This window comes from Coturnix japonica, chromosome 1 (genome assembly GCF_054131305.1).
Source record: "Coturnix japonica strain WE chromosome 1, WE-NBRP24, whole genome shotgun sequence".
In the NCBI taxonomy this organism is placed as follows: Eukaryota; Metazoa; Chordata; class Aves; order Galliformes; family Phasianidae; genus Coturnix; species Coturnix japonica.
Genome location: NC_140663.1, coordinates 127,913,261 through 127,930,451, shown reverse-complemented (window position 1 = coordinate 127,930,451; position 17,191 = coordinate 127,913,261). Strand labels below are relative to the sequence as shown.

The window sequence follows — 17,191 nt, the reverse complement described above, 5'->3', positions numbered from 1 at the left end:
CTCTCTAGAGTGCAATTTAAGCACTACAAAATGGCCTGGATTATCTTCCTTGGAGGACTATGCGGACTACCTCGTTGCAGAGCAAGGCTATCATCCACAGCCTGCACGTTCTTTCAACTACTGCTATCAGTAAGTGCCAGAACTTGTTGAAAAGTCTTTTTGTGCATTTGGTGCACCAGAAATTGAAGCCTAAAAGTCTAACTAAATGGACAGCACAATCCAGACACTGCATTTCACCTCCATAATGAAGTGTGATTCCTATGTGAAAAATAAACAAAAATATCAATAAAAATTATTGTGAATAGCAACCAAAGGCTTTTCATTCCGGTTTCAGCTATTGTCACCGCGTTAGTTTTCTACGATACATCTCCAGCCAGACAGCTAACATTTAAAAGTTTCCTTTCTATTATTTCATTCCTGCAGTTATGTATTCTAAAGTTAAATCTAAAGTTTTGTTTTACCTCCTGGACAATGTTTCTAGATTCTTTAGTGTGCTTTGTCTTGCTTTGGTTCTCCACTTCTCACTCAAGTTTGTGATATGCACACGGCCAAATTCACTCTTAAAAATGCTGCCCTCAAAGCAAATTCCTAAAATATCAGTGGAATATCTTATCAAACCACTGTAAGATTTGTTTTCTTACTTGGCTGTAACAAGCCCACAAATCAAGGGGATATATAGCTAATGCAAAAGGCATCAGGTTGTGTCATTTCAAATACAAGAGCTCAACCTGCATTACAAATAGAGTTAATTCAGCCAATTTACTTTAGTCACAGTTTTGTTTGAACTGCAACCTTGGTATTCACTTTGATTGATGATATTAATTCTTGAGCTTTGTCCAACGCTGCTGCTTTGTTCTCTTGTCACAACAGCTGAACTTGCAAAGGTTTTCAGGACAAGTTTGTAGAAGTATCTGCACTAATGTAGGTCAACAGGTTTTGGAGAAGAAGTGCATTATCTGTACTATAGTACTTTGCTGGAGAAAATGCAATGAATATGGGGAAGCAGATGAAGCAGCCCAAGGAAGTAAAGAAACTGGATACAAACTTTAGAGAGCATTTCAGTCAAGTACCATTCTTCTGCTCTTGTACTAAGGTTTTGGGGGGATTCTGCTTTCAGAATTGTCTTTGCTGAAGCAAAAGACGTTTCATATCTGGCTGAACCAGAATGCTCCACACAATAAAAGAGTAAAATGGAAATAAAAATAATCTTTTGTTGATGTGCACATATATTTATTTAGGAGATTTCAGATTTATTTAACTTTTCAACAAATATTCTGAACATTTACAAATGTAGATATGATTTAATTGTTTTTCTATATGTATGAAAATGCTCTGCTTTTTCTTCTATACTTTTCTTTTTGTTTGCTTGTTTGTTTGAAACTGCTATTTAGGAAGCCATTCACTGAGTTTTCTGAAATCGTAGATTTTTGTAGAACACATATAGAGAGGATTCATTGCTTCTTGCTCATGGGAAAGTTACCTAACCTCCATACACCAGTTCACTAAGATCTCTGATGTTGATTAAACTTGTACAAACAGAGTTAAAAAAGAAGAGGGAACATGCATATTTCTGTCAAAAAATGTCAGGACAAATGTACGAAAGAATAGTGAATAACAACAAACATGAGTACTTAGCTACAGTGCTTGATTGATAGTCACTGTAATCTAGATTAAGCAATTTTCATTAAATAAAACATGCAGTCATCGAGCATTAACTTTCAGACTGACTAAAATGATGCTATATCAAGCAAACCTGTATCCTGCCTGCCTGCCTCTGCTATCTAACTCAAGATTATGAGCCTATACACTGCTAACAGCTCCTGTAATTAAGCCTTAAACTCAAAGTTTAGATGCCTATGGAACCGTGTCAAGTATTTAAGGACTTGTGTATGCCGTTAAGACCTTATAAGGCAGTGTTTGGCAAGTATAAACATAAACAAAAGCATGCATTTGAAACCGTACCCTCAAACGTGTATGTAAAAGGGAACTGTATTTCTGCAACTGAAAGCAAAATGTAGGTTCATGCTATTAAATGCCTTTTTAAGATTGCACTCCTTTTGCCTTCCTTTCCCAGTCACAGATATGCTGCTCTCCGCTAATGTATTGAATAGCCTAAAAAAAAAAATTAAATCCCAAAACAGCATACCAGACTTGAATGAAGTGTTAGAATAATTAAAGGTATCTTCCTGTCAATGCATAATGCTTATTAGCACTACCAGTATTTTGCACTTAAATCCACCACCACTGTAAATACCTTCTTTTTGAGACAGCGCCCCTTTCTAAGAGCTGTCAGAGATAGATAGAAAGCTCATGGCCTACGAAGCAATATGATATCTTGAAGTATCTTTTGTTTTTGTGATACCACATAAAGGTAGCACATCACTCAGGCACAGAACCTGACAATACTTTTGATGATGCATGACTGAGCTCACCAATGCTTTGCATGAACGAAAAAACTGAACAGCAAGCAGGACGCTTTCCAAATAATTAGGGAAAGTAAGATAAAAAAGAGAAAGACAAGCAAGGGTAGGCCATTGCAAGGCATGTAAGCATGGTGAGTATCGCATGCATTGCATGATCACTAGGGCTTCCATTAGTGGTGGGTACATGTTTGGGTAATTGATTGTTAAGTGGCTTCCTTAAATGATTGTTAAGTGGCTTCCTGAGGATGTTTGAGCAGTGTATGAACTGGCAAGGTGGTTCCTTTATCCAAAGGCAGTGGAACTTGCATGGGCTCAGAAATCTCTATCAGGCTGTGTACTGAGGCTTAGGTCAGCTTTTCTTCTCCTCACAATTCCTAGACACATCTCATCAAGGCCAGATCTTCTATGTTGTTACTTAGCTTGATATGAGTAGAGCAGAGAAAAAACAGAGTAATACCACTCAAATGGGAAGTTATAGTAATATAAGTTTTCAAGTGCTAACATATTTTAAGGTTGGGATGAGGGCAAAAGCTGCACAACAGAGCAGGGACCACTCAATCTGTTGCACAGAAAGAACAAGGTGTGTTGTGTTAAGTTTGCAGAACCTATGAGATGTCCAGTTTGGTATTTGTGGTGGTAAAAATGGAAGAACTGGTGGTCATGATGTCCTATGGGATTAATGCAGGGCTACTCTGTGGAGGACTGATGTATGGGCAAACTAAAACAAAAGCAAGAAGCACAAGGGGAATAAGCTGGCCTTCCGACAGAATGGAACACAGCTGCTGTTACTGAGAGTCAGAAATGTCACAGAGAAATAGTTAAACTAGAAACAGGGGAAAGACTGACAGGCATGGTCTGTCCTGGATTCAAGAAACTTGAGAGAGAAACACAGCTGATGCTCAGTAGATTCCTGAAAAGGAAGGAAATAAATACAATAAAAATAATAAATAGGGAAGGTAAATAACACTATTCACAATGCCACTTGACTGGCACCTGGAATAGATAATAGGTAAAATCTTTAAGTGCTTCCCTCTTGGTACTTAAAGGGGCTTATAAAAAAATGGAGAATGACTTTTTTTACTTGGGCAGGCAATGATAGGACAAAGGTGGAAGGTTTTAAATCAAACTAAGGGAGATTTTGATTAGATAATAGGGGAAAATTCATTGCTTGGAGGCTGGAGAGGTATTGGGTTGTTCAGAGAAGCTGTGGGTCCCCATTCCTGGAGGTGTTCAAGGCCATGTTGGATGGGGCCCTGGGCAGCCTCATCTAGACTAGGTGGAACCCTGACTACCACATTGGGTTGGAACTGGATGCTCCTTACTTCCAGCCCAAGTGTTTTGTAATTCTGTGATTCTGTAGCAATGTTAGAGATGTAAAAAATAGGAGTAGGAAATTATGACAATTCTGTTGCAGGAGGCATCTCAGGCTGGTGGGAGGTGAATAATCAGTGGCATACTGAGTTGCTAGGCTGTCAGCTTTACTAGAATGACGAGAGACAAGGTACAGACAGAGCAATGGCACAGGATGTGAAGGCCAATATGAAGTGTAACAGAAAAAATAACAGGGGACAAAGGAGGGAATTCCTGTAGGGGGAAATAACAGAAAACCAGTGCTTTGTTTACATTTGGGACTCCCTGTTAAAGACAACAATCATGAGGTATTCTAAGAAATTAGAGAAGTTGGAAAACTAGGTCAGTAATACTGGCTATTTCACTTACCCACATGCAGTCAGACACAACACCTCATTCAGAGGAGACAAACAGATAAAATATTTGGACACAGTCATTCTTGAGTCCTGGAAACCACAAGAAACAATGCCTCTCTGGATCTAGTCTTGAGTGCACAGGACCTGGTTCAAGAGGTACTAGTGGGAGAATGCACTGTAATAGCTTCACAACACAACTTTAACTTCATAACATAGTCAGATGGAGCAAGCCAAGCAAATGCATCACACAGATATTCAGTTTCAAGAAGGGGAAATACATAAAAATCAGACAAATAGTAAAAACCTATAAAAGCAATCCAAAAGGCAGGAAGCTTAAAGTAACCTGGAGGCTTTTCAAAAACACCGTATTAAAAATCCTGGTAAACTGTTTCACATATCAAAAAGAAAATAAAGCAGTTCAATAAAACCCCTGCACAGCTCGTAAAAATGCTACAGGGGGTTTTGCAGGGAAAAAGGTTAATGTTTTAAAAATTGCTCAAATGAATAAGAAAGCTCATAAAAAACAGATCAAGCGTAACTGGCAATTGGGATGTCTGAAAAAGCATGCCAACAGTTTGCAGAATATCATCAAGCTGATAGTAAAAAGCAAAGCAAGAAGCCATAAACAGAAGTAAGGATATCACAATATGCCAAAGGCCTAAAAGAAGCACTTGGGGACAGCAAGACCACAGCAGAACTCAGGGAAACCTTTGCAAAGGTCTTCAATGCTGAAGGCGTTTGAGATAGTCTGGAATTCAAGCTGTTCTTTGAGCCAGATTACTTTCACGTAAATATAGACAAAGCAGAAGATAAAATAGATAAGGCAGACCTTAGTAAGTGAGCAGGAGTGGTGACATTCACATGAGGCTTTTGAAGAAACTCAGTGTGAAACTGCAGAGTTGCTGACTAAGGTGTGGAAACAGCACAGCAAACAGTCATGGTTGGTGCCACTCAACTTCCATGTGAAAAACAGACTCAAGAGGAGAGAATGGGAACTGTGGGCCAGGTTGTCTGACTTCCTTGCTTGGCTATGCAGTCATTGGCCATAAAGAACACTGTATCTGAGCACAAGGATATGCATGGTAAAGAAGGACCCAATAACCATAATGTAATTGGATTTTCAATATGGCTCTGAAAACATTATTCTCCAACACATTCTAAAATAAATGCCTCTAGGCTTGGGAGAGAGTTGCTTTTATGGACCATAGTCTAAGAGATAAGAAGAAAGGAATAGTGCTTGGTAGTCACATTTCTACATGGAGATGCAACTGGGTCTGAACTGTGAAACATACAAGTCTGTAGATGATACTAGCTGATATCAAGTTGTCAGATGCCATGCTGGTGATGGGGGGATCCAGAAGGACTTCACCAAACTGGGGGGGGGGGGCAGTTAAACTTCAGTACTGGCAAGTCTCAGGAGTGTATGGAAAAGAAAACACAGTGTCATTTTGCTGCTAAGGAAGACCTTGGTGCACTCATACCACTGCACATTCTCACAGACAAGAGAGAAAAGAATAAAGGGATGAGGGGTTGGAGTGCTGCCTTTTAAGGAGGCTGGGACTCTTCCTTTTAGGACAAAAGAAAGTGCAGAGGGGAAATTATTGAGGTTTACATAATTCTGGAAGCAGGAAGCAAAGTAAATGCAGAACTGTTCCTTTCCCAAACTTAAAGTACTAGAATTAGGGTGTGCTTGATGAAACTAGAGGGAAACTGGCTTAGAAGAGGCTGGGCAGTAATTTCATTTTATTTGATTAGTGAACTAATTGGCACAGGAGGTTATAAAGACACACAGCAGCTCCAGAAAAGGACTAGATCAATTTAGGGAGAAACATGAATACTAAAGAAATAGAGAAATACGTCACACCTCTAACAGTATGATTTTGGTTACAAGGGAATGGACAGCAGAAAGATGAGCTCTCCCTAAATAGAACATTCTACCATCACTGTTATGGACAGAGTCATGGGCTAGATGTACTAAGGGTAGACAATGGGAAGAAACTTCTCACATTCTTATTAAAAAAGGGTAAAATATCAGATTTCATCAGATATATCAACTTACACTAACCATGAGTTACCAAGGAGCTACTGCCATTATGCCACCTGAGAACATGGTTTATTGTTAAGTTCAAAATACATTAACAGTTAATAAAATTATTTTACTGGTTTTAACCGTTTCCCTAAGGGTATAAGAATGGAAGTGAGTTTAGAATATTTAAGTGTTGCATTTTGTTGACTTCATTTAACTACAGAAGAAAACATCTGCTTGATGTAGTCCATGTGTTAAGATTTAAGCTTGTATGGAAAATGCTTGTAAGTTAAGATCAGACACTGGATTTCACAATTGTACAGCACTCAAAAGCAGAAAGGAATGATTATATGTGTACAAATAATAACGTAACCTTGGCCATTGCGTTAGTAAAAGCAATACAACAAATATCTATAAAGGAGCTTTAGTGAATTAAATTTCATTTAGTGAATTAGTCCTGATTAAAAAGAAATGTTTTGGCATTCCCATAAAGTGGCCTTCATGGGAACACGAAGCTCTCCTTTCATTTCAGTTACCATTATTCCAATCCCCTGCAAAACCAACAGCACACTCAGTGCTTGACACTTGCTTCAGACTGAAAGCACAAAGCTAGATTTCTATAGAGTGCATTTTCCCTACAGAAAGATCAAAAATATTGCTATTCATTTTGACTTTCTACAAAGCCCTCTAGGCTGATTATGAACTGAGGGTGATTATGAACTTCAACAGGTCAAACAGTTGACCATTGTACTGAAAGGAGTTATTTCCTACTTAAGTGCATTCATGTTTTAACATACTTTAAATGTGTGTATATACACACCTTTAGCACAAGGTATATATATATATAACAAGGTATATACGTATGAAGTTGGATTCTCAATACATCTCTGCTGAGGGATTTGCCAGCTGCAAGAATGGCCGGATGACTGTGCAGCTGGCCATAAGGTATGATCAGACCTTTGAAGACTGGATATTTGTATCCAGCTAACAGTAATTACACACCTAGGTTTGAACTAGGTTTCTGCTGTGAACAGGAACAAAGACTAGGGTGTCAATAGACAGTAGAAAAAATAACATCTTATGGAAGAAGTTCTCTTTCTTCTTTTTGCTCTGGAGGCATCAACTCAAAAGCAAAGCAGAAGGCGGCAACTTCAAGGGAATCATGTGTGGCCTTGGGAAGACATGCCTTTAGAGACTTCTCTGAGCTGTGAATTGCAGAGTGGCCATCACTTGTGATGTTCTGTGATTCTCTGAAGGTCTGAATCATATCTGTTTTCCTCATGGGAATGAGGCAGAAAGTGCCATACCCAAGCTCCCAGCTCATATGAGAGGTGGAAGCTTGCACATTAGCTACTCCATTTGCCTTGCTGCAGAGGCTCCTAATCACTGCAGCAAGTAGGTCAAGCTTCTGTCATTTCATTTTCACATACCCAATGGATTTCACCGGGCTCCATCTGGGAGCCCAGAGAAAGCTTCATGGCCAAGCTCAGCCAAAAAAGGCTGGAAATAGTAAAAATCATATACAGGAATATTGTAACTTTTCTGGCAGAACTGTTGGGTGCACTGACTTGTGTTAGATGGCCTTTTGTCCCTAGAAAATGCCAGCCTGATACATGATTCAACTTCTCTGTGCCTTCACATATAGAGTTGTTAATTTCAAACCAAAACTGGTGCAGATGATAGGGCTTCCAGCCATCATGCATCTGGAGACCTGGCACACATCACCAGAGTCTGGCTGAATCCTCACACATCTGGAAAGACAGTGCCTCTGTACCTCTAGCACAGAGCCTCAAGAAGATAGCACTGAGCATATTTCAGTAACAAAGCACTTAGTTAAAAACAGTGCAATTGGATTAAGACAATAAGGAAAAACATCTTTATCTAAATGCTGTACCTTAAGATTGTAACTGAACCAAAGGCAGAAAATGAAGCAGAACCATATATGAATAAAAAGAGAGTTTTCCTCAGACCTTTTCCACTGCCATATTTTGCAATAGTATTTACCACTCCAGTAAATTTACTTCATTCAACGGTTTCTCATAAGCATTCAGCAGCAGAAAGCTGAAGGAAGTGCTTTTGTTTGCCTGGTTTTGAGAGATGTGCTATGAGAAGAATGTGCACTTACTTACACTGTATGGCAAGGTGATGGTATTGCCTTTGGCCGCTGGCTCTTGCAACACTACTTCTACCTGAATTCCAGACACCCTGCAAGTGACAGCTGTGCTGTACCTGACACAGAGTCAACAAACAAGCAGGCTCCAGTAGGCTGCTTCAGGCACTCTTACAAGTACAAACATGCAATATGTCTATTGTGCATGTAATGAGTCACCTCAAACATAAAACGTGTGTCGTGCCAGATTATACAGAGGTTCTGTGAAAATAAATATTCCCATTGAGGACTGAGCATGAGACCAGAAGCTATGCCAAATTTGACTAGTCTCTAAAGGCCACTCTTGTTTCTTAAACCAGATGTTTCACCAAGGCTGTGACATCTGAGGAGACAAGCAGACACAAAATACACGCACAGTATGCTGACTCAGAATGAGGTATATAGTTGCAGAGAATTTAAATACAATTTTTGAAGCCTTTAAATCACTTTCCCCAGTAATCCTCCACAATTTCCACCACTAACCACAAAACGTACTCAATGAAAAATGTAATCAATGTTTTATAACATCCTCTTTTTCCCCTTTTCAGTGTCCATTTAATCAGTGTGTTTAGTCAGTGGGATTACTTGCTTCCCTGACATAAGTGAGAGTGAGAGCAGAGAGTGAGTACACAAAGTATGCCTTTGTCTCCTAACCTAGATATGAAGCAACTAAATTTCTGTAGCACTTGGGTGATTCTCTGCTTTGATAGCTTCACATTTTTGGCTTTTCTAACCTATGCAATTGCTTTTGTTTAGCTACTTCTCTTTTCCTGCAGACATAGCAACTTGAAATTAAGGGTTATTCACAGTCAAAAGAAAGGAGAAAAGTGTTTTCGTCACAGAAGTCTGTAGTTTTTCAACAGATGATAATTTTCATGAATGTTAGTGGAGAACTAGGAGGTCCATGCTTTACCTTAGATCAACAACAAAAATCCCGCTGAAGAGAAGCATAGCAGTATCATGCTTAAAGCCATTTCACACAGCAACAGTTGGCTTTCAGTGCCCTTGGAGGGAAGTTGCAGGAGGCATCTGCTAAGCTTCATGTGATGAATGATCAGGGAAGGGCAATAACAGCTGGAGAGAGCCCCTGCAGAAGCTGCGCCTCGGGGGACTGATTTGTTTGACCTCAGTGTCGTCAGTTTGTCATTAGGTTACTGCAATGGGAAGCAGATCATGAGCAGACCGTGGTCAGGGAAAGGGAGTATAACAATTGCAGGGCTCATGACATGGTAACCCTGGGATCATCTGACTTCCACAGAGACATCAGGACATGCAGTAAACAAGAGTGTTCCTTGCTTTCCACCTACACAGTGACTTTGCTACCATCTCTTCCCCCACTCAGACGTGGAGTCAAGCTTGAGGAATGCGATGGGAATGGGAACTGACAGCCTGCTGCATGGAAGAAAGTAAGAGTGATAGCAGAAAGCACATGATCTGCCACATCTCTTGCCTGGCCTATTCTTAGGGATGGGTGGATGGAAAAGGCTGAGTCACTGTCTCAGCTGCAAAAGACCATGGTGTACAAAAGGAGCCTGCCAGCCAGAGCTCTGAGCCACAAAAGAACTGCCCAACTGCTCAGAGCTTTATGGGCAGGTGGCTCATTGCCTTTACCACATCTCCCATCCTCCGACTCTCATCTTTGTTCCCTAAAAGAAAAGAGTACCAGAAACAACCCAATGCAGGAAGTCCCAGGCAGTTTCCTTCCAGTAGAAATTTCAGGCCTTGCAGACCTGCTTTCCATTTAATGGAAACCACCTGTATGAGGTATCTTTTCATCCGATACAATTTCATATGTAAGACTTCAAGAAAATTACTGAGTGATTTTGTTTACAACCATTTAGCTCTGTGAGGTCTCTTGACCTGTAGTTTTAGAAGAAGAATCTGTTATACTTCATAACAAAGTATATATATATATATATTTCTTTTTTTCAAGTCTACATGCTCTCAAAGAAGTAAGATGCAACAACAGTAACTTTTTCCTGAAAAAGACACAACCCACAAATCGAATATTCTCAGCGCTCTGATGCAAATTGACCTATAGCAAGTGGCATTGGGCTGATGGCATGGAAAACTTTACATAGGAAAAAGGGTTACTTACGCGGGCTCCTTTTTCAGGGAAACACTGACATCCTCCACTGCAGTCTCTTCCTCCACATGGTCCTGTGTAACTCTTTCCACCCTGCAAACCAGAACACACAAAAGACAAAAATGAGTTGGTATCAACTGCAATATCTGGCACAATACAATAAATGTTAATTAGTAGATTCAATCCAAAGACCTGGATTAGATGACTATGATCTATGGATCTATGACTGCCTGGTGAGACCTCTTAAAGCTGCACTCAGAAGCAGCAGCCAGAGGATTTCCACTTCTTGGAGATGAGGATCAAGAGATATAATGTCACTCTATTAATTTCCTTCCACATTTTCAAAATGCTGCAGCTCCATGCTGAGCGATATCTCACCTATCTCTTTGACACGTGCAACACATATCATGTCACAGAAGAACAGCTGTTTGGATTATTCAGGGACATGGACTATGTCCTAAGTCACAATGCAGCACATCCTTCTATGCATGCTCTAAATCCCTGCTATATTTTACAATATTTATGGGTGGTCATAAAAGAAGACATAGATATCATGCTCAAAATCATAAGCCAAGCTTCTGCCCTCTCCTTTTCATGGCTCTCTATTCCAGAGACACCCAAAACTTGCTAGTAGCCAACCACAGTGACCTAGAATTCAGACCTAACCCAAGAGTTAGCTGCAGGTATATCTGTACTACTCGCAAATAGCCATCTTGTCGTGGGCTGCAAATGTGCTGATCACAATATTTGCACAACCCCTGGGAGGACTCCACAGGGCATCCCAGCTCCACCTAGCACACCAAGAGTAGCAGCCACAGTTACCCTTGTTCAGAAATGTAAACAGGAGAGATGCTGTGCATGCTGTGGTGTAACTTTTAAAACTGTAATCACTTATTAAGGATTAGGAATACTAAGAAGACCTGTGGCCCACCACAAGTCTTGAACCCCTGAAAGTGCCCCATAGCAGCTTCTTAAACAAGCTGAGAAAGGGAAAATATGATTCCCCATCACTAATGAAGAGTTTGAAGAAGTAAAGATCGAAGTCTGGTGATACAGGAAAGATGTTCTGGAGCCAAAATCCCTCATTCAGTGCTGCTGCCACTGGTAGAAAGAAGCCTCCAAAACAAGGCAGGTGCTCTGAGCTGCCATGCTGTGGCTCACAAAGGCTGTAATACTGCCACTCCTGCTTCTAGTTCTGGGTCAAGGACCTGAAGCAGAGAGAGGGACCAGCACTGCCATGCTTGGCATTCTTCATGTGGGGCTGATTTCTCAAGTATTCACTTCTCCCTTTACACTATCAAGATCCTCAAAACACAGCTCCAGGCTTTAGATTCCACTCTGAGAGCCAAATAAGTAACAGGTATGAAGCAGGTATCTGGCAGATATTGCTTAAGCCTTCCTTTGATGGTATTTATGCAACAAGCTCTTAAACTTACAGCAACAGCAATGCAGAGTTTCCCAGATAAACCAACACGCTTGTCATGAGAGGGTTCCTGTCTGTATTCTAACTCATTCTACATATTTAAATACTTTTGTTTCGGTTTTGTATTTACTTTTAATGAAACAAGTAGGCATTCCATGCTGCAAAAACAAGCCCACAGAACTGAAACCATGCCCCGAGCTATTTAGAGGTTAGGTGTTGGATTCAGGAAATGATTTCACAGAGGTAACAGTTCCCTACGTCATGTTCTGAACTCTGCTTTCTGTTTAGACTATTATTTAGAGGAAATAATAAGCCCAGACCATTTCATAAACTCTAACAACTTGTTCAGGTTGGTCCATTTTAACTAAATGACTGGATGGTTACAAGCTTATTATGTCTGTATTCCTTTTTGCAGATGAAATGTACATCTCTCTCTCAGGACCTTTAATTTCAGAGTTTCTCCCCCCTGCCTTTTCAGAAGTGAAGAATAGTTCTATTTGTTTCTATGGAAGCCATGTGAATGTAACGCCTGCTTGAACCTACACCTCTGCAGGATGCACGTCTGCATGGAGACCAATGTAATGAGTTGTGGTGCAGTCACTCATCAGAATTAATCCCAACATTTTAGAGAAATGAAACTGTAAATAACAACACATTGTAGCCTTACAAACTGCAGTAACAAACTGACAGATGCAGTAATTAAATCACGAGATACTTCAATTGTGCCTGCTGAGAAAACAGCAAGGAGAACAATAAGGATTTTTTGTTTGTTTAATTAGCATAGTGACTCCAAATTTGGTAAACTGTTGCTAAGGAGAAAACTATGGCAAGACAGTTGTCCACTTGTAAAAAAACCTGGAGACTGCTAATATTATTTTGACTGGAAGAAGTTCAAGACCTATTGTTTGCGTACTACCATCATCCAACCTTTAAATCTGAGTGTTTTAAAAATACCAGCAGCTAACATGGGGACACAATTGTTTGCTTCCACAACCTTAGGAGGTTTTGTTTTTTCTTCTTCTCATTTTCTGTCCTTTAGTGCACATATATTCTAAAGATGATGAAATGTCAGGAAGACTTCTTCAAAGATAGGGAACATACATGGAAAACATTTCATATCAGTGATAATGTCGCTATTCTGAATGATACTTGGGTTCTCCATATTGCTCAGTTTCTACTTCTGATGGCTAGTGGTAGGTCTCTGGGAGCTTTCAGTCACATGTAGCATTTTCTGCTTTATTATCTATGCATGTATGTAATTTCTCAAAAGCAGACCATGGCACATTCATTCAGTCTGACATTACTGGGAAGTTATAGTATCAAGTTTTATAGTTTCAGACTTTTAAAGTTTAAACATAGATCTTTTAAAGATCCTTGTAAAACCTCGACAAAATGAACTCTACACATGAGTGCATAACTGAGACAAAGGGAAATAAAATGCAAGTATATCAGCCAAGTTTACAAGTTAGACATGGGATACATAGCTGTAAAGTACCATAAAAGTGTTTATTTCCCAAGGAAAAATACATTTCTAGGAATTTTACACCAACAGTGATACAGAGACATGCTTGTTTTGATCTGTTGTGCCACAACAGTGTGTTTGGGCAGTGGGGAGAACAGGCAGCCTCTGGATATAAGGCTTCATGTCTCATCTACATAATTGAAATCTGCAGTGTTAGAATTGCTCAGATTACAGCAAGTGAAAGAAACAGCAGCTTGGAATTCGATTCAAACAAAATTAGGATTAATGAGGAAAAATCAATTAGCAACGGTTTCTTTGTAAGAGATATTCATAGTAGTGTAACTGTTTATGAATATTACTAATAACAATAAGCAACAGAATTGTAGCTCAGTGTTTCTTGCAGCGATATAATTGCGAATTAATACTACCAGTAACAAGAGTGTGTTAATTAGCCAAGAAAGTATTATTAGGTGTATATTTAATTAGAAAACATCATAGCATCTCTACCAGTTACATCTGAAGTCTGCTATCTACATAGAGTCCCAGACCTCTGCAGTCTCTCACTTCACCCTGGCAGAAATTAAGCTCACTATCTCCTACAGCACTGCTGTGCTAGTTTTAGTTTTGGTCACACACACATGTACGTGTGACTTGGCCATCTGGGCTCCAGCCCAATTGCTCTGGAGTCTGAAGATAAGTAGATGAACCTCCCAGTTCCTCTCCTATAGATGCAGGGATGAAGAAAGGACCTGGAGATGGGTCAAGAGGCAGAGACACTTGCTTATGTCTGCGGTGTTCACAGCAAGCCCTCTCTAGTACACATTCACCTTGCAGGCAGAGCAGTCCCATAGCAGATGAGTACCTGCAATTCACTCTCTCCCTTGTCTATAAGAAATATCCACAGGAGCCCACCAAGAGTTCACAGAACCCAACCTACAACAAAATGTAGTTGCAGCTTAGTTGTGCTTTTAAAATGCAGTTGGAGAAGACAGCACTGAAGAAGAGTGAGTAGGGCATCTTTACTCTGCCCCATTCATCATCCATAACAGCACAATGTCACAAGAGGCTCCAAGGAAATGTGAGCTCTCTGACTGAGAAAATGCAATACATGCCACCTATGGTGGTTCTAACCGGCAGGTCATGAAGTAGGTTGGAATGGAGAAGCCAAAACGATGGAGAAAGGGAAATGAAGAAAGAAATGAACAGAAAGGGAGACTTTTCCAACCATCCTTTTAACATCATTGGGTCACTCTGTGCTGGAATGAATATATGATTAATGACTCAAGGAATTTGAACACCACTTGTACTTAAGAACAAGCAAGGGAAAATATGTGCCATCTATATTTATACAGCTTGTATACTAACCTGGTGGAACCACTGCCTTTTTTTATACATATGAAACAGCACACATAAAACACACATGCTTTCACATAACATTTTTTTTTGTCCCAAAACATTATTGCTCATGTTAATATAACTTCAGTCAACGAAAGACAGCTTCTCCAAGAATTCACACAGATTTGCTTTTGACAGTTTCTTTCAGCCAAACTCTTAAGAAACCTAGAAAAGTATACCTAGTTCTCTTTAAACTTTTCCACTCACTAATAATGTGTTATCTCTGTGTATCCATTGAAGTACCTTCACTTCAATGGTTGGTATTCTGACAAAGAACAAAGGCAATCTGAGGACAGACCTCAAAGTAAAGTTCTATGAGTACAGAAAGACCAGGAAATATAAGCCATTTCCTCACATGTTGCTAAAAAAATACCCCACGGAAATTATAATCAAAATATTGCAACCTGGAATCAAAGGATTCTACACACCCATATTTTCTTCAATAAAGTTTTATAGGTTGCAATTGTGAATTGTGAATGAACTTATGCCAAATTTGGTGAATTAATACAGCCCAATTTGGTGCTTTCTGTTAATCACATCAGCCCTTCTGAACAGGCCATGTTATACCAAGGAGATTTTGGAAGGTCTAGGAACTTGTAAGGGGTACTGATACATTGCGTGCTCCTGCTGTGTCACAGCAAGCAGCAGACTCAGATACTCCATGTGTGCCAGAAAGTAGGTTTTAGCCAAAAAGTCCAATCAGGATTGCAAACCTTCTTCTGAGGCAGAACACTGCGCTGCTGAGAGGGAAACTGGCCTATACTACCTCTGTGAACCGCTGTTTCCACATCAAATCTTCAGTTGTCAACACTCACATTAATTTCAAATTTGGTCTATTAAAGCCCTGATTTAGAAGTGTTAATCTTCTGCTGCCTTTGAAAGAAAGGAGAAAAAAATAAATTAAGAGCATGGTTGGACAACTATTGCTGTGGAAGCAGGCAGATAAAAACTTGGTTTCAAATGTAACTGCACAGTTGTATTTGCTCCAAACAAGCCTTTTACTCCTTAAAAAGATGAAAACATTTCTTTCCTGGATAACAAATTTATTTCTCTAGAAACATCCATAAACAATCATTCAAAACAAGTACGGACAGAGGACACTATTAGTGGGGCAGCCTGAATTAGCCAGCATCAAACTTGGTCTGGAAAATGCTCTGTCCTAGGAGAAATGCATGCCAAAGGAGGAAGCAGCCATACAAAACTGTCTGCTTGAAGTGCAGTAGCTGCAAGTGCATTGGACAGTAAGATCACTGTCATACACTGAAGACTTTAAGTGTCGAGGGAATGGCAGAATGACATTGGCACATTTAGAGAGGAAGGAAAGATGTGGGTGTGGATCCTCTCTCTGACTGTTCTGAGAATTACTTAGCTAAGAAATCATTCTTTCTTTCATATTTGAATGGGAGCCATAATCTTTTCTAGACTGGATGCATGGCAACTGGAATAGCTCGTGACCTCAATATCTTATGAAAGTTTACACTTCCCATCAGAAGTAGAGGGAGCCATATGTGTACATATCCTTCCATGAAAAAACCTGTAGTAGGAAACTGGTCCCAGAATGAACACAAGGACACTTACCACCAGCCATACTAAGAAAGCTGGTCAGTTTACTGCCTAAGGCAATCTGTCCAGTGTAACAGGAACAGCAATGACTGTGGCAAGCACGTATGGATTACTGATTTGTGTGTAGTTTCCAGAGCTGCCTCTCTTGTAATGGAGTTTATAGAGAAAACTGTAAAGCAGGTTGTCAAGCATATAAGCAGCTCTTGCCTTGTTTCTGAGTCCTGATGGGAACATCAGCAGAGAAGGATCCCGAAACAGCACAGTTCCTGGGGACTGGGATGCCTGTGCTTTATGTCTGAGGCTGAAGGGCTGGAGGACAAGAATACAGAATCTCTGATGCTGCCAAGTCCCCAACGGGCAGAATCTCATCCTTTCAAGTGAGTCTCAGCAAGGACGTCAAAGCCAGCAACGGGAAACATGAATCCTGAACCTCTTAGATGTGAAGCTATAAAAGACTTTCCTCTTATGGGCTGGCTTGTGGCTCTTGATTATACGAACTTTCTGGCATGCAGCCTTGATTTGAAGGCTGTATAACTTCATTTCAAAGTGAAATTTCACAGCTCCACATGCTCACTTTATTTGAGGTACTATTTACCAACCCCTCTTCAAATGAAAATGTTCTCTTGTCCCAGTCTTGAGACACTGCCTTCTAAAAACTGTGGAAGCCAGACGTGCTGCAGTGTGAGCTTACCCTTCACATTTTCATGAAAGCATTTCTAATTTTGCAGCTTTCATCCAAGCTCACAATTACTGAGCAAGCCAGATGGAATCCAGAAGGAGCTGCTGTGATATGGCAGGCATTAAAAAAAAAAATAAATAGGAATGTCTTTAAGAGGTTGTTTGACGGAGTAAATCTACAAATCTGCCTAAATATAAGGCACGGATATCTGCATATCTGTCCAGGGGTCTTGCTTACTCACTTGACCAGAAGGTGGCTGTTTGCAGTCAGTACCCTTCC

General features: G+C 40.1%; 1 protein-coding gene across 3 annotated transcripts in view; it reads right to left on the bottom strand.

The window, feature by feature from the left end:
* COL4A2 (collagen type IV alpha 2 chain) overlaps positions 1-17,191 on the bottom strand; it is a 130,194-nt gene that overhangs the window by 81,348 nt on the left and 31,655 nt on the right. For all 3 annotated transcript variants that reach the window (XM_015851419.2, XM_015851420.2, XM_015851421.2), the window contains exon 4: positions 10,403-10,483. In XM_015851419.2, coding sequence (XP_015706905.2) covers positions 10,403-10,483 — 81 coding nt within the window. The remainder of the gene's footprint in view (positions 1-10,402; positions 10,484-17,191) is intronic.